The following is a 24,658-nucleotide window of genomic DNA, read 5'->3' on the forward strand; positions in this document are numbered from 1 at the left end:
TTGTTTTTAATTTGAACAGCTCCATGCTGCACACTAGGGCATTATATATTTTTTAACATTAAAATACTCCAAACTGCTGAGTACTTATTCACATTTGAGCAAGAAGCTAGAGCAGCCAGCAGCACTAGTCATAATGAGCAACTGAGAGTAGCACTTCATGTGTAGCATTAGTGTTGGGATGTCGACTGCTATGCTAGTGATTTGCTCGAAGTTGGTCCCAAAGATGGCGTCCTATACTAGTCATATGGAGGGCTTTTGACCAATCATAAAGCGACTGATCTGAAACTGGGTTGGCTGAACTCTCACTAGCTCTCGGTACTACATGTGTAGACGGTGACTGCTGCAACACACGTTCAGGGTATCTACTGAGCTGTGGGAGCGAGGGAAATTCTGAACTTTACCAACCTGCATTTTGCAACCTCTGTTATTTTTTTTCCCAAAGGATTTTCACTAGAACTTAAAAGATATTTTTAATACAGGAGTTAATTGTATTAATTTCATTTTTATATTTTCATTGTAAAGATTGTCGCACCTTGCACAGGGGACAGAGGTCAAATTAAACTTGGTTCAAGAAATGGATACAATGTAACTACTCAACTCATTTTGAGGTTGTGCCATCAAACTTTTAACATGTCCGGTCAGACTCTTGCCAATCATGTTGAACTGTAATATACTCATATTGTTAAGATGTACTGTAGACTTTTTGGATGGTTAATCTGTATAGCGGAGGCATACCAGTCGGCATTATAACATTTGTAGGGTTTTTTATTTGTTGGTATTTTTCTTTTAAGTTGGGATATGTTGATACATTTGTACTTGATTTTCTGTAGGGGGAAGCTTAATTTCTATTCTTTAATGCACTTTTTCTGTCCCAAGTACATGTGTATTAGTCGTTATTTCTCCTGTGCCACCTTCAGTTTATCTCGCTCCTCATATTAGATCAAGCAACATTTTCTTTTGGCTGCCATTTTGACATTATCACTTCCACCCTGTTCCTTTCCTCATCTCTCTTCATTCTAATTGATTCTACAGCTGTATTTGTGAATTGGGTTATTCCATTTCAGTTGCTTCTGCCGTACCCTTCACAGTTGAGTTGTACTTTGATAGGTTAGGTTGTACATTAATTGGAGTACATTTGTATAAATATGTAAATTCAATTCTGGAAATCTTACTGGGTTTGGCAAAGCAGCACCCGTATTAAAGCAATGCACAACCAGATTTCATCGAGTTCAGTTTGTTTTATTTTTACTCTATACATCATGTGTTTTGTGTTTGTTGTGGGAAGCTTGAATGAGAGTTGATATTCTATTATTTTCAAAGTTTGAGATGAATAGGCAGGAATGATTCTGTTGTAATTACCATGACAACAAAGTCCAATATCTGTGATACACATTATGGTAGCTTTACATGCATACAATATTAGCTAGTGTTGTCGCCTTCATGCTCTAAACAAGGCACCATGGCGCTTTTCTAAAAGTCTCCCTCACATCACCTTGGCAAGTTTGTACAAGTTGCCATCTTGCCTTATTGGCCAAAAAAAAAAAAAAAGTGCAGTAGGAAAGTGCACGTCCTACAAACATGAACACAAACATACACACACTTGCGCAAGTTGCCTTGTCATTCCACACAAAATGACTCAACTTCACTTCTGTAGTACAGGTGACCCCAGTTATCAAATAACAAATTTCTCTGGGACCAGCAGTTTTCTTTCATTATATTGAAAATTCATTATAGCTGAACAGTAAAGTATATAAAGACATTTAGAGATAATTTTGGGACTTGAATATTTATTTCATAGTACAGTGTATCAAGAATTTTGTTATGACTGTGTTTGTGATACATGTAATGAAGGTGCACTTGTATAGTTCATTCAGCACACAGAAAAATCTACTCTCATGGTTGGGTCGGTCGTAGGGGAGTGACTGAATCTGTGGTGTATGCATGTTGGGAATCAAAGCGAGTAAAGTGTCCGCCCTATCTCTCACTCCCTCTTTCTATCTCTTATTGCAGACCCACAAATATGGGTACACTGAATATTTGTAGCAAAAATTTGGAAAACTATATTAAAAGTGTGAGTCAACAAATACACATGTTTACAAAAATTGCTACATGTACCTATTTAAACTCTTTATTTGAAATGAACATATGCTAACAAGTCAATTTCCTGACTTGCAAGTGGGTAGCGACAGTCTGTAATTCTACATGTTATACTTATTTTAAATAACCTATGGGTCTCTGCTGTGGCAAAAATTTGTTGTTGACAAGAATAATGTCGCAGTCCTGAGTATCTTATTATAATGGAGTTTGACTGAGAATGGACTGTAAATGCTATACTGTAATGGACTGAGATCCTCTAATGAAATAATCCAATCTTTGTAACAAATATGTACAAGAAATATGTAGTGATACATTAACTACACCAAAATTAGCATAATAAAGTGAAAGTCCAAATTAAAAAGCACAGTGCATTTAACATTTTGACTAATAACAATGGAAAATATCAGCATTGTTTCTGCAGCAAAAGATACAAATACAAACATTTCTATTACATGTAGTACGTAAATGCAAAATTCCTGTTCTGAAGAAGGTTGAAGTTGGAACATTGCACATACCTAATGGTAATCTGATGCTGAGCAAAAAAGTAACTGCCACAGAGAGGAATTGAAAATGGAAATAAAAAGCAGTGACACATCAGCAACATACATTATACAAAATACTGGTAGAGAATGTACCCCTAATGAGTGTGTACAACAATCTGGAAATCATTAGCAAATTAATGCAAAGCAATCATGGAACACTGTCTTGCAGATACATGATGACAGCCATTTCGGTCATCAGGCTATGACCTGTCCCCTTTACTTTGTAGGCTAAAGAATAAATTACTGATTTTGAGATTCTTTACAAGATTTTTTGAGAAGTACACTTCATCTAGGAGAAGGAACTTGTGGGAACACTAAGACCATGACATATTTGGGCACAGAATACATGTTTTAATTTCTTCTTTTTTTTTCTTTTTTCTTTTTTTTTTTTGGTGGGGGGGGGGGGGGGTTATCAAAAGCAAGAGAGATATCCTGAATATCTTACTGTGATATATATATACAATTGTAGTCTGAGCTCATTTTTAAAAGTTACGACAAGAACTACAATATGAGACATCATTGTTGAACCACCCAAGACAGACCACCATTCAAATAGTCATCACATTCTAAATTTAAATAGTACTTGCCTATTTTCTCTGAAATGTTCACAAATATGATGCATTTGTTTCCCCTGGTAACAATCAACATAATGCTCTCTGGAGTACTGTAACAGTTGAAATTTTACGCAAGTAGCTTTTCATGCTGGGTATGATGAATCACACATTTTTTAATTCCCTGGAATCAAAGCATTGAATTTAATTCCATGGAATCAAAATTTATTGAATAGTGTTGCACATAACATGCAAAAAATATTTGCGCATTTTTATTTTATAATGTAATTTTATTAGTTTCTAATTGTGCAAAAATGCTCGAATTTTCACACTGCAAAAATTTCCACTTTTACAGTACTTCTCATTGCGATCTTTCTTCTCCTTCAAACTTTATCCTGACAGATCCGCTTATTTCATATCTGAGTGAAAAATAAAACATTTGAAAAAAAAGGAAAAAAATACACCAGGCTCACAGATACAGTGTACATGTATCTTATGCCCGCATAAAAATATCGAGCATATCTCTTAGAATACTTTAATGATCTCTGATAAATAACATTTGATAATGAAGAGGAACTGACCCCACAACTTGACCTGTAGGAAATATCCCTTCCATTTTCAGATGATAGACAAGAAAAAGAAAGAAAGATAATACATCAAGCACCAACTTCAATTCAGCGTTTCACCGTATCTTTACCGCATCAGTCAAGCCTGTCTCATACATGTGAGTTTACAAACAAGACGTCATTTACAGATACCATCGCTGCAAAGAAGTCTGCTTTGCTTATAGGAATCCACAGGAACATCATAGCAACTGTCACCTCAATCCACAACTTATTATCCTCGACTGCCTTTATTAATAGGGAGCCTTTATTTATGCATTCAACTTTATGGTTGAGCTTTATTGAACAACAGATTTTTCATGGGGGCGTAGCAGGGACGACCTGCATATTTGTGAACCACAATTCATGGAAATAGCTGGACAAACACCGGTAGTTATCTTCACCACAGAGTTTTTTAAAAAAAAGGTCCACCTTATTTTTACATATCTTCACCAAAAATAAGTCTTAAAATGTCACGCTACATCCTGGCACAGATTTAAAGGACATGACCACTGTGTGATATACTGGAGTTTAGAATTAAGTTCTGAAAAGACCCAAGCGACAGACATGCTCATTATACAAAAACCTATATATATAAACCGCATCACAAAATCTGTTTCGTCATAGACATGTGGTGAAGTAGTTGTGTAAGACGCACGCCTCCTTCACTTGGAAGACTGGACTGGAAACGTGAAGTCAAAACTGTTTGTAACTGTAGAAGATGATGATGTTACCCATGGATTCCGTCGTGCCTACTCTTCATTAATGATGAGTAGGCATTTACCTGGGAAGGATGAGAGAAGGAGAGTGAGAGAGAGAGAGAGAGAGAGAGAGAAAGGGAGCGGTTGAAGCAGAGCAACAAAAAAAGACAGAGAACAGTGGTCACTTCAATGAAATACATGTACAGCTGTATAACACAATCTCCATGAAACATGGTAACAAATGATCACAGAACAAAAATGATGCGAAAATATATTGACTGCCTCCATGAAGTTGATTTGTTCAATACTGCATATGGTGAAGTAATGATCTTCATTATAAAAACAAAAACAAAAACAAAACATAATTATGTGTACTTAATTCTGAAAACAAATGTCTCGGAGTACCAGAATAAAATGCACTCCAATGACTAGTCTCAATTTAAATGGAAAATGTACCGAACAAGGTCGATTCGATGACTGCTTAGAATCTACCGAGATGCTTCTGCATTTTCAAGCAGCTGTCATAAGGCTGTTCATTCACATCTCACAAAGTTCCCATTAGACTTTCCCAGCTGAAGTTACAGTTGGAAAATGACTGTGTTAACTTGAGGTTGACTGGACTTGTGACCCTTCAATCCTGTCCATTTCGTCAATTTCATTTACTTATTGCTTCCCTATGTAACCGCTGGACATTCCTAACTGAAGTTGCAATGGATGGTCATACTGTAAAAGCTGTTATTTTCACGAGGGTTAAATTTCTGTGAATTTCACAAATCACTGTTGGGCAGCAAAATTAACAGTATGCAAGAATGCTGCCACCTGATTGTGAGCAGACAGGCATTAGTGGACTCATAATAGCCCGGTTTCAAGTTGCGAAATCAGCACCTTTTGAAAATGTCTGTGACCTCATTTGTAAAAATATCTGTAAGCAAAAGATAACAGCTTCTGCAGTATTACATTATAATCACAGCACATTCATTTTTCTGCGCACAAAGTTGGCTTTTTACCTTCCTCATCCGCCACCTGCAGCAGGGGGTGGGGCGGGGCCTGACCCCCTTCCACCGAAGCCTCCCATTCTTCTCCTGGGTGGGGGTGGAGGACCACCAGGTCTGCATCATTGATTTGCAAAGAGCAAAGGAGAAAGGAAGCCACAATGAATACAACATCAAAATTGACATATTTTCCTCTTCTAGAATTATTTCAACACAAATTGTCACGAAAATCACTTTTTCCAGTGGAATTTCATATCATTTTGTGGAGCCTCACAGATTCTACATATCATGCTTTCATGAAAATTAACTTTGCTTCTGTTACTCTTCAAAAGTTTCACAATGGAAAATGAAAGCTCTTTCTTGCCATGCCAACCCTCTCTTCCCCATCTACATCACCATGCATATTTTCAAACACACAAAAAAAAACATACAAAACAAAATTCACATTTGTATGTTTGTGTGTGTGTGTGTGTGTGTGTAACTTTACTCCTGATGTACCCTTTTGATGTTCTGACACATCCTCCCTTTAAGGACAGTATCACTGTGATGATAGGTATAAGAAGGGCATCATATTTGTGACTTGATACAAATCAAGTGAGCAGTACTGTGCACATTTATCAATCCAGTGGATTGATAAATGGATTTCAAATTTAGGAAACAGAAACTTCAATGAGCCATAATACAGAGAGAACAAGATTTTTACAAATCAAATTTCTGTTTCACCTTCCCCCACTGCCTGTCAGTCCCTGCCGATAGTCAGACTTGTAGCCGCTTCCTTGGCTGGTCAAATCCGGCTAAATTGTGGACAGGATATGAGAGAAAGTGAGAGCAAGAATGGAAAGACAGAAAACTTACAAGTGAGGGACCAGTGGAATCCCTGTTCTTATGCAACATAACAGAAACAACTAGAAATGTCGCTATGGCGACTGGTATGCCTCCGCCATAATGCATGATTCTCCTAATAGGTCTAGATAGTACATGTGGACAATGTGTGATTACATTTTCACAAAATTGGCAAAATATTGAAATGACAAGTTTGTCAGAAATGTGTTGAATGTTCACCTTCCTTGAACTTGGTTTAATTGGATAAATAGGAGAGCATGTATTTGGGGATTTAAGGACTTTAACTTGACTTTGACCCATTCATACATTTATGCATTGAGTAATTTTCATGGTACCGGTATGGAGAAAAAGTGCAATTTCTGTACTGAATAGTAAATTGTTACCATGTTCATTTGGCCTTAGACCCTAAAATTCATAAGATAATCACTTTCAGGTAGAACATGCATAGATATGCAGTAAGTTTCACAATAAATTGAGCCACTTCCGAGATATGGAGGAAAAAGTTAGTTCAGCACTTTCACTTGATCTTTGACCTTTTGACCTTTGAGGCAATAAAAAAAGAAAAAGAAAAAAAACTCTCCAGAGAATTTCTATGAGGTTACACATGCATACACCAAGTGTAAAAAAAAAAAAATACTAATCCTGCTGGCATTGCATAAACATGAGGGAAATAGTAAAATTTTGAAGTGTTGCACTTGACCTTTGACCCCTGACCTTTGACCCCATGAACCCTACATTCTCTAGATAATCACTGCCAGTCAGTACATGTATATATACTATGTTCCATGAAGATACCTTGAACAATTTTCCAATTTACAGAGAAAAAAAGAAGTTTTAATACTTTTACTCGACCTTTTGACCTTTGACCTTTGACCTCATGACCCAAACTTTCACCAGAGAATCTAAATTGGGTAATACATGTATACACTAAGTTTCAAGAAAATATCTTCAGGCATTGCATAGATATGGTGGAAATAGTGAAATTTTATGTATTTGACCATGACCTTTTGACCTTTGACCTTGAGCACGTGCACCCAAAAGTTGATAGGCACAACTTCACCCCATAATACACATACATGCCAAGTTTCATTAGGATACCTCAACAGCTTTTGATAGTTACCTTGTCCACAAAATTCATTACGGACGGAAAGACGGACGGACGGAAGGACGGACGGACGGACGGACGGACGGAAGGACGGACGGACGGACGGACGGACGGACGGACGGACAACCCGAAAACATAATGCCTCCGGCACCACTTCGTGGCGGAGGCATAAAAACACAATTGAAAGAAAACCTATAAGTGAATGACCACTGATATCTCTGCCCATTTTTTTTTTCTTTTCACAATGCACATTGATACTCTTGTCTCATTACCATGTAGCATGACTATGAGCCATGCTGGACACTGGCACTGGTTCGATGGTCCCTGACCAGTAAAAATCACTGCCACTTCTGTCAGACCAATAAAAATGGAAAAAAAAATTGGGTATCTACTGGTCTGACAGATAGGTCTGACCCAGTAAGGAAAAAAAAAAATGGGTTAGTGTGCAGCCCTGCTACATGCATAAGATTTTGTTGTTGTTTACTCTGTTGAATTCATATAATCTGTTTCCATTATTTCTGTCACTAAAGAAAGTGACATGTATGTTTACTGTTCTTGTCAAAAATGGAAATAAATTTGAATTTGAACTTGAACATGCTATATAACATAAACAGAAACAAAAACAAAAGCAAAGCGCAAGTCCGCACAAGCAAACACAGGCAAGCAAGGCGTGTACTACGACAAGTCAGTTACAGCTTTATTTATTTATTTATTTTTTTTTTTTTTTTACTTCTAACAGAGCATGAAATCTGTATTCACAATTTTGATATCATTCAATCCTACACCAAGTGTCAGTGTTTGTTAAGCTTATTACAAGTTTTGACTCTAGGCCTGGGCAGGGGCAACATCATTGTAATCATACATTGTATCTGGATGATTCTGTACAAATATCATGATATCATTTGAGCAATGTTTTGATATAAGATTAATACCACTGTCAAGGGACTGTGAAAGTACTACAAGCTCTCTCACAATCTGATGACTGGGAGCAACAAGTTTGCATCACTTGTTCAACAAGCTACAATGAAGCCATATCTACAGTATGTACTCATCTCACCCCTGAAGTTCTTGTATGTTTGATGCCAACAAATTGTTGTCTCTATTGTAATCATTACCACTTCTTAAAGGGTAATGTACTCATCGCAGAACCAACAAAGATCACAATTTTGGAGCTTAGCAATGACTCTAGTATGCAGCGTCACTACCTTGGGACAGAACTTCACTCCCTTTGCATTCAAAACCACTGGGAATTCTTCAAGGAAACTGCCTGTTTGAATTTGTACGAGATTAGCGCAGAAAGTAGCCACAGGCATTGTATACATATTTAACACATCATTGATGTTCTAGTGAAACAGCTAATCGGAAAACAGAGGATGCTTCATGTTTATTTAGCAAAAATGGTCTGCAGACCTACAGTAGCATCTTGTAAGTCTGGATCTCCCTTTTCAAGAAAATATACATTGTATAACTAGGAGTTCATACAGTTTTGTTTGGTCAAAATTTTGCAGGACAGGAATCACTCAGATTGTGTAAGTCTGAGCAGGAACTGACCAAAACAATAGAAGTACACTAGACTGACATTTGCATGTACATGATGAGTACTCCCACACAGCATCCTGCTTAGAATGAAAAACAGCTCTGCAGGATCCATGTAACCTTTCCATGACTTCAGCAAGACTACTCATAATTACATAAAATATGCAGCCCATCATTAAACATGTTTCTTCCATACTTCAGCTCAAGGATATCCTGTTTGTAAAAATTATGCCATGGGGGTGGGGGGGGGGGGAGGGATCAGAAACATGCAAGTTGTCTCCAAAGACATAGAGAAACAAAGTGTCCCCCGTCCCCTTCTAATATAGAGTGTGTCATTTACTGAGCAAACAAAACCACAATATCACAAGTGATAAAGACTTACCGAAAACATTGTCCTGAAGCTGAAATTTCCAAAGGGAGGAGAAAATATGAATCAAGACATTACCAATAGCCTGTGGCTTGATTCATGTGTAAAACAAGAATATAATGTACTCGACACTGATCTTACTTCTTGCAGGATGAGACTGTATAATTATGTTCATGCTAAAATTGGTGTCATACCATTTGCGAGTGATTTTGTCTAATTTACTGTAAAAAAACAAACAAAACAAAACAAAAAACACCTGGGTCGAGAGGGACATGGTGGGTAAAAACATCTTGTCCAAGGATGTAAACACTGGGCGGGAATCGAACTCTGGTCCTCCAATTGGGAGTCAAGAGTCTTAATATCCACTATGCCACAGTGCCCCCATAAATAACATATTTCTCTTTGTGTTTTTATGAAAGACTGCAAGAATGCCTTAATTCCATGTTTGTTGAATAAGGGGTGGGAACTGGACTTGTGCAATGAAAGTAACATATATTCATATGCAAATCTGGACTTGAAATAATATTCGACATAGCCAAAATTTGACTTGTAAATTTTGACCTCGTGAAAGATTTCAAAGAAGAGAAAATTGGGACTTTTTTTGAGCTCCGACTAGGCTTAGTTTTCGACTTGTGCGAGGTTGATTTAGGCGAGGTGGACTAAATTTCATGGGAGCAATTGTTGTAAGAGCAAATGTCATAGAACCCTTTGATACACCTTTGAGCTTAACCTGTTGAGGACGTGTCCTGAGTATACTCAGGCAAGTGTCTGTGGGAATGTATGTTTCGTTTCGTTTATTCATTCCAATAAAAGAATCGGTGGTTACAAAACTCACAAAAACAATTGAAATGACATTATACAGACAAGCAAGATTAGATTTACATATTTGACATATCAAACACTTCATGGAAATGAAAAAGAGAACTAGAGAAAAGCTATGAGGCCTTGTATGAAATAAGTTCTCTCAGGTATGTACGAGTACAAGAATATGGAGGCACAATGATATTTTTGCAATTTCGAGACAAGAACAAAACAACAAAAACAAAATCATATAGGTGCAACAATCATGAAAATGTATAGAGAAAAGATATGGTTCAGTATTTGTCAAGAAAGCACTTTCTTAGAGATTTTTCAAACATCTTTAAATATTTTTGACAGTGTATATCACTTGACAAAGAATTCCACACAACGGGGAGATTGAAACTGACAGATTTTTAAACAAAAGTTGTATTAACCTTAAACATATGAAATGAATTACTGTTACGAGTATCATAATGATGAATGCTGTTATTTACGCAAAACATTTGAGAAATATCAGGAGGTGACAGATTCTGAAAATGCAGAAATCCAATTATTGCTGTATAACATAAAAATAGATCATGAAAATTCAAAATATTCAACTTTTTAAATAAAGGGGCTGAGTGTGCAAAATAATCACTACCAGTACAAATATGAACTGCTTTCTTCTGCGACTTTATCAATGTCATAGCAAATTAGCCCGTCCTCAGCAGGTAAACATACAGAAATAACACAAGGTACCCAAACAAAGTACAAGTAGTGTTATCGAGATGAAATTTGAGGCACGTGTCAGAAAATCCGACAAATATAAATTCCATTTATAACTCTTCTATGACCTTCATGTATCAAAGCATGTCCTTGTGAACTTGTAGGATATATGAATGTTGCAACTCTCTGAAAGGACAAGTTCACCTTCATAAATGTTAATTAAGTGAATGCAGTAATAATACACACATCAGCAAGAGTTTGAGGAAAATTGGACAATCCATTAAAAAGTTATGAATTTTTGAAGTTTCTGCTCAGTCACTGCTGGATGAGAAGACTACTACAGCTTGTGATGTCACATGTGTACAACAATATAAAGAAAATATAAAGAAAATTCAACATACATTGTATTTTTACATTTCTCGCATAACAATAGAACACTTGACTTCCCTCTTTCACAAGGTAAGGGGGAATATCATTACTCCTAACATAAGTCAGTGACGAGTCAAGGAAATGTGCACTTTTTTCAAAAAGTAAAATTTGGTGAAATTTGCTGTACACATGTGACATCATACACTGTAGTAATCTTCTCACCCAGCAGTGACTGTGCAGATACTTTAAAAATTCTTAACTTTTGAACGGATTGTCTGATTTCCCAAAAACTTTCACTGATTTGTCCTACTAATATTGCTGCATGTACTTAACCCGTTGAGGATGGCTAATTTTGCTACAAAACATATTTCCCATAGAGTAAGACCCCTGCCCCGAGTATACTCAGGACTTGTCCTCAATGGATTAATTCACATTGAAGGTGGACTTGCCCTTTACAATCACACATTGAAAACTGGCTGTCATTTCATTGGTTAATTTCAAATGCTTACTGGCGGTTGGACATTATCAATATTGGTGGAAGTTTCCATTCATACTTACAATAAGACAATGAAATTAACTGCTCCCCAAAATAGCTCTGGAATGATTGATAACCTCCATGGCGACCTGGACTCCAGAAGTTGCCCTAAATTTATGAAGAAAACAAACAGAGAAAACAACTTAAGGAAAAGTTTCAGATCTTCAGCGATGAATAATATCAAATCAGCACACATTTATATACTGCACAGGGAATATTGAAGTTTCAAAGTCAAATTTGATTAGCAATTTCAGTTGGTAAATAATATCTTCAGTGATATCCCATACACCTGTATGTATTAAACTGCTACACACAAAAAAGTTAGTTTGTGTAGTAGTGGTGTAAAAATGCATAGCAAACTGCGATGCGATACCAGGAAAATTATTCCCCGCTGCATACGTGTAATCTAAATACAGCGCACTCCCATTTGGGAGTCCTCAAGACCCAAATTTTCTTTTGTCATATCGAAATTCATCATAATCAACTAAACGAGATCAACAGCAAAATGATACCAAAGATTATGAATGCATATTGGAAAGGTATTACATGTATTTCACACGTATTGTTGTTGTATTATGAGCGCGCACTACATTTATCACAAGTGTATTCATATTCCATGACCATGTATTCTATTATTGAGTTATACGGTCAGGGCAGCAGTCATTACCATGACGCTAGTTTGTGATAGTGGATTAAAGTTGTTCATTTTATCGTTAAACAACTGTGTCCTCTTGTTCTGTTCATCACTGAATCCGGTCCACAGTTATTACAACAATTGTCACTAGAGGGTATCCGGGTAGGGGTGATGGTTTCAAAATTACGGTGCAGTTGAGTGCGTCAAAATCAATTCACAGTGACTGGGTTGTGTAGAACCCTAGAGTCTATAGAAATCTAACGTTAGTGTTGTAATTAAGTACATAAGTTCTAACGTTACTCTTCTCTACAGTGACTCTGATCTCAGTTCGGGAAACCCACTCACAAGGGGGGCCCCTCCTTATAAGTAACCCGTCCCCCTTATAAGTAACCCCGTCCCCCTTATAAGTAACCCCCGGGGCACCCCTTATAAGAAGTCTCCACGCTTTTTTTGCAATGCAACGCGAAAATGAAAGGACTGCGGCAATTCGCTTGATTATGTCCATAAAGCTTCACAAGTTTCCTAGTTACTCACGAAATTTGAGCAAAATCGGTTTGAGGCATCATATCTAAAATCATGGATTTAAATGCGATGTCAAACGACCCATGCGAATGCTGAAATGCGAGCGATTACTGGCGTGAGTGTCGCCAGGCGCGGCGGGGCGGCAATGCTTGAGTGCAGACGTGGCGACTGAGTACGGAGACTTTCGTACTCAGTCGCCACGTCTGCACTCAAGCATTGCCGCGCCGCCGCGCCTGGCGACACTCACGCCAGTAATCGCTCGCATTTCAGCATTCGCATGGGTCGTTTGACATCGCATTTAAATCCATGATTTTAGATATGATGCCTCAAACCGATTTTGCTCAAATTTCGTGAGTAACTAGGAAACTTGTGAAGCTTTATGGACATAAATAATCAAGCGAATTGCCGCAGTCCTTTCATTTTCGCGTTGCATTGCAAAAAAGCGTGGAGACTCCTTATGAGGGGTGCCCCGGGGGTTACTTATAAGGGGGACGGGGTTACTTATAAGGGGGACGGGTTACTTATAAGGAGGGGCCCCCCTTGTGAGTGGGTTTCCCGAACTGATCTAGTTATGCGCGTGCGCTTGTGAATTCAGAGTAAATTTATTTTCTTTACTAGGGCAAGGCCTAAAAATGTGAGTAAAATTTCAGGCAAATTGTGAGATATTTTAAGCTTCTACTGACAGAAAAAACATTAGGGTGTTTATGTACAGGACACGCAACCATACTAACGTTTAAACATGTAATTTTAGACATTGAAACGGCATAAAAACAAAATCAAAGAAACACAACATGAATACAAGGCTATGGGGCTACAGTATGACCCAGCAATTTAGATCGTCTACGTCCTACGTCTAGAGCCTAGGTTTTACGGAGCGTTCATTTAAGGTAAAATTAGTTCATAACTGAACAGATTGGAAGTTATGTTTTAAATGTAGACCATGTGAAAACGTAATAAATACTAACCACTCTGTGAGATATACGGCATCTTAAGTTTGTCAGATGAGCGTCGTAATCACACGTCACTGGTTCGCGAAGAAGTGCGGCTGTCTGTAGCTGTGGTTGAAGTCAGCGACTGTATTTTCTATGGTATCTGTATAACGCCAAACGCCAAATGAAAGAAGAGTAACAAAAGCAGAAGATGGTTGGTTGGTGGTGGTGTTTATTGGCGCTTTTCAATCAATCTCATTACAGTATCTGCGCCACGTCTTCTCCATGCTATAGTAGGAGTCCATGAAAGAGTCTGAGCTCAGTTCGGGTTTTGATCACGTCACACTCCCTCTGTTCTAGGTTTCGGCTCACCTGTCAAGTGGCAGTGTGCGAGATCAATTTCCCTCCACCGTTAATAGTGCAGTTTGTGCAGTGCATCTATATACAAATACATATAAATATACTCTTTTGTGTGTGTGTATTTTTTAACAAAACATACGAGCACACAAGGTGTGCGTATTGCTAGTAAATACTAACAATATCAATAACAATAATCAATCTTTATAAACGCTTTGTATTTTTTAAATACACACACAAAGCCCTAAAATTATATATCTTCTATACTAGCCTTCATTATATTTCTAATATTCAATACATTTATTTTCAACATTTTTTGCATCAATTTTCCTTCATTTTTATACTGTTTACATTCCAATAAATAATATTCTATTGTTTCTAATACTTGACATGAATCACATAATCCATTTTCGTGACAATTAATATCATAAAGATAATAATTCAGCCTACATTTCCCCAGACGAATTTGATGTACTAACACTTCTTCCTTTCTACTCATTCCTTGTAACTGTATTCCCTTAGATATCTGTGACTGTATTCCGAAGAAATCTCTTCCTCTCTCTGATGTTTCCCATTCTGTTTGCCAAATATTTCTATAATACGACACCATATATTTGGTAAGTTCTTGTCTCGTATGAGCAATATCCACATTTATTTTTTTCTTTAAAAGACCCCCTTTTTGCTAAATTATCAGCTATTTCATTACCTTTCACTCCTCTATGAGAGGGTATCCATTCAAAATGTACATCTATATCCTGTAATTGTAAACATTTCAATTTCTCTAAAATTTCTACAACTAAAACATTAGTAATAGAGAACAAATTTTCTAGCGCCTGTAATGCAGCTAGAGAATCAGTTAAAATAACAACTGAAATACTACGAAAATTCTCTAACCATTCTAATGCCATTATAATTGCAGTTAATTCAGCTCTCATAATACATATTGAAGGTAATCTAAAAACTTTACCTATATCATGTATATCATACTGATCAACATAAAAAGCAGCACCAGTATTGTTATTGTCTTGCCTTGATCCATCTGTGTATATTTTCAAATACCCTTTCCATCTTATTAATAATCTTTCTTCTACATAATTTGCTACCTCTATCTCAGTATCACTTCTTTTCCTAATGTTATCAAAAATAAAATATGATATTCTCGGAGGTACATAATACCAGTATACGGTTCTTTTAATATACAGTCATAAATTTGTTCAACTTTTGTATTCAAAGTACATGCCCTCATAACAAGCGGGCCTTGACCGGTTTTCCAATGAAATCGATCGTAATACCAACATGGCTGTAATATTTCAACTGTAGAATGCCGTTTCCTTTCAAAAGACTCTTAATGTGCCAGGCCCAAAACCCCTAACGTGCCAGAGGTTTTTACCTAACGCCAGAACGTTTCGAAACTGGACTGACAATGAAATTTAAAACCGCCATATCTCTGAAACTATTGACTGTTTTGAATTGAGTTCTACACAACATATATCAAGAAATGTTTGCTCTTTCGTGTCATGCAGTCAGTTTGCCACAATATCTATCTGAATCTGAAATATTGCAAAAATATTTGATACATCAAAAAAATTATTAGAAATTTTTGTGTAGTATGGAAAAAAAGAGTCAGTCTTGTTTTTCTTCAATGGAACGCTCCCTTGACTCTGTGACAAAATTTTAGAGCAACATTTCCTCTTTCAAATGATAATAAAATTGCCTTCTAGAATTGTATGATTCCAAAGATACTAGCAGTTTATTTTGTCTTAGCAATTTCTCTTTCTGCCTCAGTAATTCATTCCCAAATCTGAGTACTTTAGTCCCAGATCCTGTATTTGAAACTAAAGTAATTGTCCCGGGCCCTGGAATACTAGTAGTGTCTTTTGTCCACCTGAGAAGGAAGAACCTGCTAATCCTCCTTTTGTCTACGCGGACCGCGGGCGGGCGTACTCTATTGAAATCGGCAGGCCTTTGTCCACGCGCAATTCCTATGCTAGCGTGGGGACGATTAGTGACGTTCACCAAAACAAGACTTGACCGACGAACGAAAGCTGACCCTCTTTGAGGGACAAAATCAAAGCAGCTTCCCGCAGGACAGCGTCCAAGCGGAACAATGCGAGTGGAACCGCATAGACAATACACGCAGAGTCAGTAGCATACACACGCGTGGCTTACCTATGAGACTTTTGATTCATACACATCTTGCAGAGGGTGCGCCCGCTGCGGATTTTCCCGATGTGAAAAAAGTAGATCTAGCTGAAAAATCGTGTATTTACTCAAAATTTTCCTATGTAAGCATGCTCATATTTTTAGTGGAAGCGATGGCTATGCTAATAAGCTACCAGTACATATCATTGGCAGTTGCTTGGTATAGCACATTATGGTACCACAAGAACTTAGATGGTCAATGCTTTTCTCGCTGTATTTAGTCGCCGATCGGCGACCATGGCACGTCAGGACTAAGGTCGCCGTTCGGCGACCATGGCACGTTAAGAGTTAAATAAAATCTATACTTATCAACAAATATACTTCTGCGAAATTTTAAGGGCATCTCTCCACACTCTACTTGTAAAGCTTTAAGAGATGTCTTACGCACTGCACCAGTAACTATTCTCAAAGCCTGATATTGAATACAATCAAGTTTATGTTTTGTGCTACTACTTGCAGCATCATACAATTCACATCCATAATCTAAAATTGATCTTATCAATCCTTTATATACCGTCAGTAATATTTGTCCATTACTGCCCCATGGTGTACCAGCAACACATCTTATCAAATTCAATCGCTTTACAGCCTTGTCTTTAATAACATCAATATGTTTTTCCAGTTTAACTTCTGATCAAACCACTTTCCTAAAAACTTATATTCCACATATTGTTTAATTTCATATCCTTCAATAAATAATCTAACATTATTTTTCTGTTTATTAGTAAATACCATCACAGCTGATTTACCGGCTGAAACATCTTTATTCTAGTCTCTACACCATGACATAATTTCGTCAATTGCTCTTTGTAATTTCTTCTGCAAATAACATAAATTTCTATATACTCATGCCCCATAACGCTATATCATCAGCATATACTGATAATTTAACACAATTTTCTTTCAATTTTAAATCACTCAACATAACATTAAACAAAACTGGACTCATAACACTTCCTTGGGGAGTCCCCCTTTTCAACACATATTCTTCAGAATATATACCATCTTAGCCGCGCTAATTCATTATGCTCGAGGCAGGACCCTGGGAAAGTGTAGGGGATTTTGGTAAAATCCCTTAATGTCTTCTTTTTTTTGGGGGGGGGGGATTTTTTGTTATTGAGTGGAATTGTTGAATCTTCCTGACGGAAAAAAAAACAACAACAACAAATGACCATATATTATTCTACTTCACACTGTTCTTCAAATGCTCTCGCCAACTCCTTCTTCCATAGAACAGCGAAGGATTGGAATAATCTGCCGAGTAATATAAAGCAGATTCATAAATTTGACACATTTAAAGAAGCGCTCCAGCGTCACCTCCGTTGTGATTAGCTGCACATCACACCACAGTGCTGAGTGATACTCTATCCAGAATTTTTCAGTGTGTTCATCCAGATCCAGATCCAAATCCAGATCCACTACTGACCTGTGTTTCTCGTATAAAATCCTGAGAAAAAATAGGGGGATAAGACAGTACAAGAAACATCAACTCACTTTGGTATTACATGTACTATGCAAACATAAAAAATCTTTTAAAGGTAACTGAAATGATCATACATTTGCATGTTTCACTATAACAAATAAAATAATTGGCAATAGTACTGCAATCATCGAAGAAAAAATGGAACTATATAGGCCCTATCATATCTCAAAATGAATCCTATTCCCAAAATCAATTATTCTCCCTAGCTAACGTAACTACCCATCTTAACCATATACCACTATGAACTACAAAACACACACACACACACACACACACACACACACACACACACACACACACACACACACACACACACACACACACACACACACATACAAAGATCCCATCCCGCCCAGCGTACCAAAATTATACCAATTCCTCATTTCTCACCCCTACGTATGTATGCCCATTGAACAAATATTCAAAACACTCCCATTTCAATAAAGGCAACCCAATCTTTTTCTTTTAATGGAGATTTTCTTTTCCTCCTCACAATATATACCTAATAGTTATTCTTCAATTCTGCCAGTGACGGTATTCTTAATTGTAATCTTACCTTCTATATAATAATAATAAATGTGGTTATTAAAATGACTGTATTACACCATTTACTCTATGAGAATTTCCTTCTATTATACCCACGTGTACATCTTGCCAATCTATGCCTATATATTACATTTCCCAATTCTGCTGTCTCAAAATACTCAATCAGAATTATCCCGCCACTGAATTTCTTTAATTCTAACGCAATTCCAAAAATATTACTTCGAAATTTCTAAGCACTATACATTTCTAAAGCAATATAAAAGATGACCTGAACACGCACACACACGCATAATACAGACACACTCACACACACGTGTGGCATACAACATAATATAGGCCTACGCAGTATACATAATTATATCATATAAATATGTTTATAATATTATATAAATATAATTATGATACATATACATTTATTACATATAATTATATACACTAACTTATGAAGTATTGCATTGCACGAGTTAAATCCATTTTTTGTAAATTTGAGATATTTGCAATATTTGCAATCAAAACCGCTAAAGAACATTATTGTATAGATAGTAAGATATATAGGGAACATTCTCTTCATCATACTTTCAAGTGTTATGTACAAAGTGAGGTATCACTGATGATGGACTTGACCCCCCCCCCTCCAAAAAAAAAAAAAAAAAATGCTTGAAAATGGCATTTGACCGGTTTCGCGATTTAACCTTTCATAAAATATAGCTCCATGATAAGTAGTTCATCAGAAATATCCGCCGGAGCTGCTCGTTTTGTTTACCATGCGTCTTCATGTCGGCGCTTTCGCGCCAACTGATGGAGGATTATAAGTAAACAGGTAAAATGAACAAATAAATAAATGAATCATTATTATGTATAATTATATACCTACATTATGTCATGGTTCAACACTACCTCCCTCCCTCCTCCCCCCCTCCCCCCCCCCCCTCTCTCTCTCTCTCTCTCTCTCTCTCTCTCTCTCTCTGGTTGCTCAGTGGGCCACTAAAATCTTTAAATATGAAATTTTGGTGCGTGCTCGAAAACGAGTGGCCCGAAATAAGAGTAAACGTAACAATCCATATTGAATCTCGGCTGCCCTCTCGGGCCACAGACAATCGTTTTCGAAATTTGGTGGCGGCAATAAACACATAAATTTTTAGTGGCCTTGGGTCAACCGCCCCCGCTATGTCGAGCCCTACATGATAATACAATCATCGATCCTGACCGAAACGTACGCGGTGTCTCATTGAGAAGCAAAATTTATTATGTGAAAATTTTTTAAAGTTTAAGGAGGAGGATGTTCTTTTATACTTTTCCCTTCCATCTAGCTTTCGGCCTGTCATGGCCTTCATCAGAATCTACCGAGAGAATACAGTACATTACAAGTAGATGACATAATGTGCCATGTTTAGTTCAATGTAATTTTATTTAATGAGATAATATATGTTCTCCTGAAACATTAACTTTGCACAAATCAATCGAATACTTCAACAAAGAGATGCAATCTAACATTATCTCGCCAATACAGATGTCGTGCATTATACAAAAATAAGATTAAAAAATCATATCCTTTACCATCATTTAACATGATTGCCGATTTAATGTTATCTATACACTCTTAAAAAAATCAGAGTCAGAACTGACCCGGAACTGGGTCCGTCAGGGTCACACACCGTTCCGGGTCAAAAATGACTTGGAATTTGGTCATGAAGACCCCGAATGGGGTCACCCTGACCCAAATCATGACTCTGAATGGGTCATATCAGACCCCATTCCTTGTCATTTCTGACCCGGAACGGTGTGTGATCCCAACGGACCCAGTTCCGGGTCAGTTCTGACTCGGATGTTTTAAGAGTGTACAGGTCAGCATAATATTCGGATATTAGCAATGGAAAATAAAATACTATACTAGGTAATTAAAACAACTTCTGAATCATGTTTACTTTTGGATTATATAGGTATTGTGGTATTAACAATGATGACTGTGTGAAATTACCTGAGGCATAAGTAGTTGGGTTGCGGGCACTGCAGTGCCGTATATCCATGGCACTGGCTGTGGGACGTCTTATGCTATGAGATAGCCAGCGTATCACCATATCTTGTTTGTTTGTTTGTTTTATTGCCGTCATAAACATACAAACAGATATAAAAGACAACGTAAGGTATACAAGGAAAATGATACATCATGCGTAAAATGAAACATACATACATAGCAAATGAATAGTGTGACACATCGTCGATAAACAAAAAGAATAGGATTAAAGAAAGATAACGGCTGGATATCCCATAATCAGCTGCACTTTCAGTCTGGTGCCGCTGGTCTTCCATGGGGACAGTTATAAAAAAGATATAGAAAAGAAAGAAAGAAGAGTAGAAGATTACATATTATATAAATACAAAATTATAATAGTCTCGTGAGATATTGATTTATAATGCAATATTATACAAGGTCTCAAGGCAAAATATACGCTTTCTTGAAAAGTGTAGATACATTTCTTGTGTATCAGAATATATATATATATATATATATATATATATATATATATATATATATATATATATATATAGAGAGAGAGAGAGAGAGAGAGAGAGAGAGAGAGAGTGTGTACAGTTCTGGTCAAAGTGAGGATTTAGCTTTTGACGTTTTGCGAGATATTCAGAAACCACTCTATGAGATGTCAAAGAGCATGCAATTTTAAGGGGTATCAAAAGTTTATTGGATGAAAATCGGTTTTGAAGTGGCCAAGATATCCAAAATAAAGGTGAAACAAAGAAATCCTAATAAAGTTGTGGCCTGTCGTCTTTTATTATTATCACTTTTTTGGACATCTCAGCCATTTGAAAACCAATTTTCATCAAATAAACGTTGAATACTTCTTAAAATTACATACTCTTTCATATTTCGTAAGATGTTTCTCATTATCTCACTTAGGAATGTAAAAAACATGAATCCCTATTACCCCACCCAGTACTGTACACCCCCTTTAAAATCCTTCAGTGACTTGCAGTCACGGACAGCATGCGGAAGGCTGTTATATAGTTTAGCTCCCCTGTAAAAAAAAAAAAAAGCACTGACGTTTGCAAAAGTTTGTCTTGGCACCGGCCTTAGACCCAGACCAATAGGATCATTTCCGATTTTTGATATACGCGGAATGTGGTAACGGTATTGAATTGCATTAATCCTATATGTATACTGTGTTGTGGAGAAACAAAACTCCCCAAACGAGTAAAAACCTTACACACCTTACATACATAATGTGCAAGCAAACAACATTATTGTATCCTGAACTACCATTCTCAAATTACGGAAGGCATGCATTTAGTGGCTTTATAGGAACTCCCGGTGTTTCCTGTTTTCATATTCATATTATTTGCCTTTATGAACGCTTCATTGATTATCATCGCAAAGAAATTCTTCACATTATATTCAAGAGTCTTCTATTGTGTCATCACAGGCACACAATGATAGAGGTATAATATCCGTAGAATATACGCATTGACGAATTCTACGATATGCATGGAGCTAACTCTCCATGGATATCAGTAGCCTACACGTCGGATCCAGGAATTCTGAAAAAGGGGGGGGGGGGGGCGGGGCGGAGCGCCACTAATATTTCTGGTGCCACTTCCGGGTTTCATTTACTAAGTAATTTTGTTCTTTTCATTTCTTTTGTTTTTAACGAGGGGGGGGGGGGGTGCGCCGGTTGCGCACTCTCTATCATTTAGACATTCATGTCATTTAAAATGAGCAAATCTGATTTGTACAAAAAAGAAAAAAATATTTTGCTTTAGGATTATGAATTAATAGGGAAGTGATGTGTATCACAATCTCAAATGACTAACAATCTGACTATAATGTTATAGGCCTAATACTGATGTGTCACCAGTATAGAAATAATGCAGTTGTCCAGTTTCATTCTAACAAACATCGCCAGAAACTTCAGTTAAATAATTTCTGCTGCATCCTGCTGTTAAAAAAGAAAATAGAAAGAAGGGAAAGAAAAAGAAATACCCCTTTGCCTGTAAGCCTGAAGGGGAATGGTCGTCGTGAATGAGGATATGACCACTGACAACATTAATTAGTCCGTTGTGACTAGGCCTACTTGCAGACATTTTGAGGATACCATAGCACCGGTCAGCTGTGTTGACAAGTTTTCAGATTGGTTGTAGGATTTGGTGTGTGGTCTCTAAATTCAGCTACCTAGTATGTAACTCCAATACAGCTCGTTGTGCTGACGTAGCAATGTATACAGTAATTCCATTTTCTGACCTGGGAAAAGAATTCGTCTTATCGCTTATAATAGATGTATACAATAAAAAGTAAAATACCTGTAGTTGTTTTTCGTTAATAAAAGAGTCATTTGCTATAGCTATAACTTTTCTGTTTCCTATATGGTATTCTCTCGAAAGTAATTTTAATAACATATATACATTGTACTACAGTATAGGGCCTATGATGATAAAATACTCGTATACTTTTGTTGACTAAATTTGACTTATATACTAGTAGCCTAAAGTTACATAATCAACTTACAACAGTCCATAGCACAATCACGTCAGATGCCTTATAAAAGAGAGAGAGAGAAAAAATCTTTTGCGATGCATTCATACTTCTCATATGACCATATATACTCCTGTAATCTCATGTGATTGCGTGTTATTGTTATCAATGTTCTGTGAAAATGTTTGTTTGTTTGTTTGTTTGTTTGTTTGTTTGATTTTATTTAATCACGGGATGAATGCCCTCGATCAGTCAGGTGAGACTGTTTTTTCAGAGAGGCCGTGAAGACAGTGTTACAAGCATACAACAAAACAATACAACACTTAACAGATCAATCAAAGCAAATTAAACAATAAAAACAAAAAACATAACAACAACGATAACATAAGGAAATGCATTGCATTATAGCAGAAACTAGATACCAAGAACAAAAAAAAAAAAGGAATATAGACGTAACCACTAAACACAAACGCTACAAAAGAGGGTGACATAAACCAAATTCACGTAAATTCAGACAATAGCTCAAACATCTGTAGTTATGAAATCCACACACACTATAACACATATGCATACTTCTATACCAACATTCTTTCAAAAGCTTTCAAATTACTTATTATTCTTACATTCTTCGGGAACACACACAACAACAAACACGTGAATCAACACTCCGCGCAGTGTGGGGAGAGTTGAACTATGTCTTCGAAAGAGTTGTGCTATAGCTTTGGAAGACATGCGTATCCGGCAATATATACCCCAGAAGGCAATTACCCCCCCTCCCCCCCCCCCGGCTAAAAACTGGTAAGTAGGTAAGGTTAGAGTAAATATTAGGGTTAGGGTTTGGTTTTAGGGTTAGGAGTTTAGGTTAGGGTTAGGATTAGGTTCAGATTAGGATTAGGATTAGGATTAGGATTAGGATTACGGGCCAGGGGAAGGGTACGCCCAGGGGGCAATTGCCCCTATAATTTCGATTTCAATTTCAATTTCAATTTCGATTTCAATTTCAATTTCAATTTCAATTTATTTTCATATTTCTCGATGAAAAATTACATCAAATATAACAAAATTAAATGAAATACCATGACATACATAGAATACATTGTATTGCAAATATATAAAACATAATAGTGGTCGATCTGTTAAGTTTGGAATCTGTGAATGAATGCTAAGATAAAGATAATGAAGGAACCTACTTAAAAGCGAGCTTGTTGAGCGTAGGTCCCAGTTAAAATCGAGTTTAAGATTGAGAAGGGGAGCACGGGTACAACAATGACCGGAACATAAAAGACCCATGATTAAGTGCATTTAATGAGTGTTTGAACTTTTTAAATTTCCAGGTGTTGCTACTTGAATGTAAGATAAAACAAAAGCTGTTAGCTAATATTAATTTCTACCTACTATGCATCAGTATCTGTTTCAAGGCATGTTTCAACTCTCCAAATAGCACATCCCGATATCCTCCTATAGCCCCCCCCCCCCCCCGGGGGTTATATAAACTATATTCCCACGGGCAATAGGTCTTTACTTTTGAATGCCCTGACCCACATGTTGATTATTTTTTGATTCTCGTTTCTAAGCCATTCAGATTAATCCACATGACTTCAAATAGCACTCGATTTACAGAAAAATTAAATCGTTTTGTTTTATATTGTACAAAGTATAATAAGTTTGGTATGATCTAAACCATGATATATATACTTCTTTTGTTTTCCCCCGTTAGCTCAGAGAAGTGTAGGCCTATATTTACCATTATAAAGTC

General features: G+C 36.9%; 1 protein-coding gene across 1 annotated transcript; it reads right to left on the reverse strand.

Moving 5' to 3' along the window:
* Positions 1-3,053: 3,053 nt before the first annotated feature.
* Positions 3,054-13,942, reverse strand: LOC139732103 (selenoprotein K-like). Its single transcript, XM_071642971.1, has 6 exons — positions 13,868-13,942; positions 11,770-11,854; positions 9,352-9,370; positions 6,209-6,279; positions 5,501-5,602; positions 3,054-4,576 (listed from the first exon to the last, which is right to left on the reverse strand). The coding sequence occupies exons 1-5, from the start codon at positions 13,887-13,889 to the stop codon at positions 5,506-5,508; spliced, it is 294 nt and encodes a 97-aa protein (XP_071499072.1). The 5' UTR covers positions 13,890-13,942; the 3' UTR covers positions 3,054-4,576; positions 5,501-5,505.
* Between the last annotated feature and the right edge of the window lie 10,716 nt (positions 13,943-24,658).

The sequence above is a fragment of the Diadema antillarum genome, unplaced genomic scaffold (assembly GCF_040938485.1).
Source record: "Diadema antillarum isolate AM-2024a unplaced genomic scaffold, OU_Dant_1.0 seq00000400_RagTag, whole genome shotgun sequence".
Classification (NCBI taxonomy): Eukaryota; Metazoa; Echinodermata; class Echinoidea; order Diadematoida; family Diadematidae; genus Diadema; species Diadema antillarum.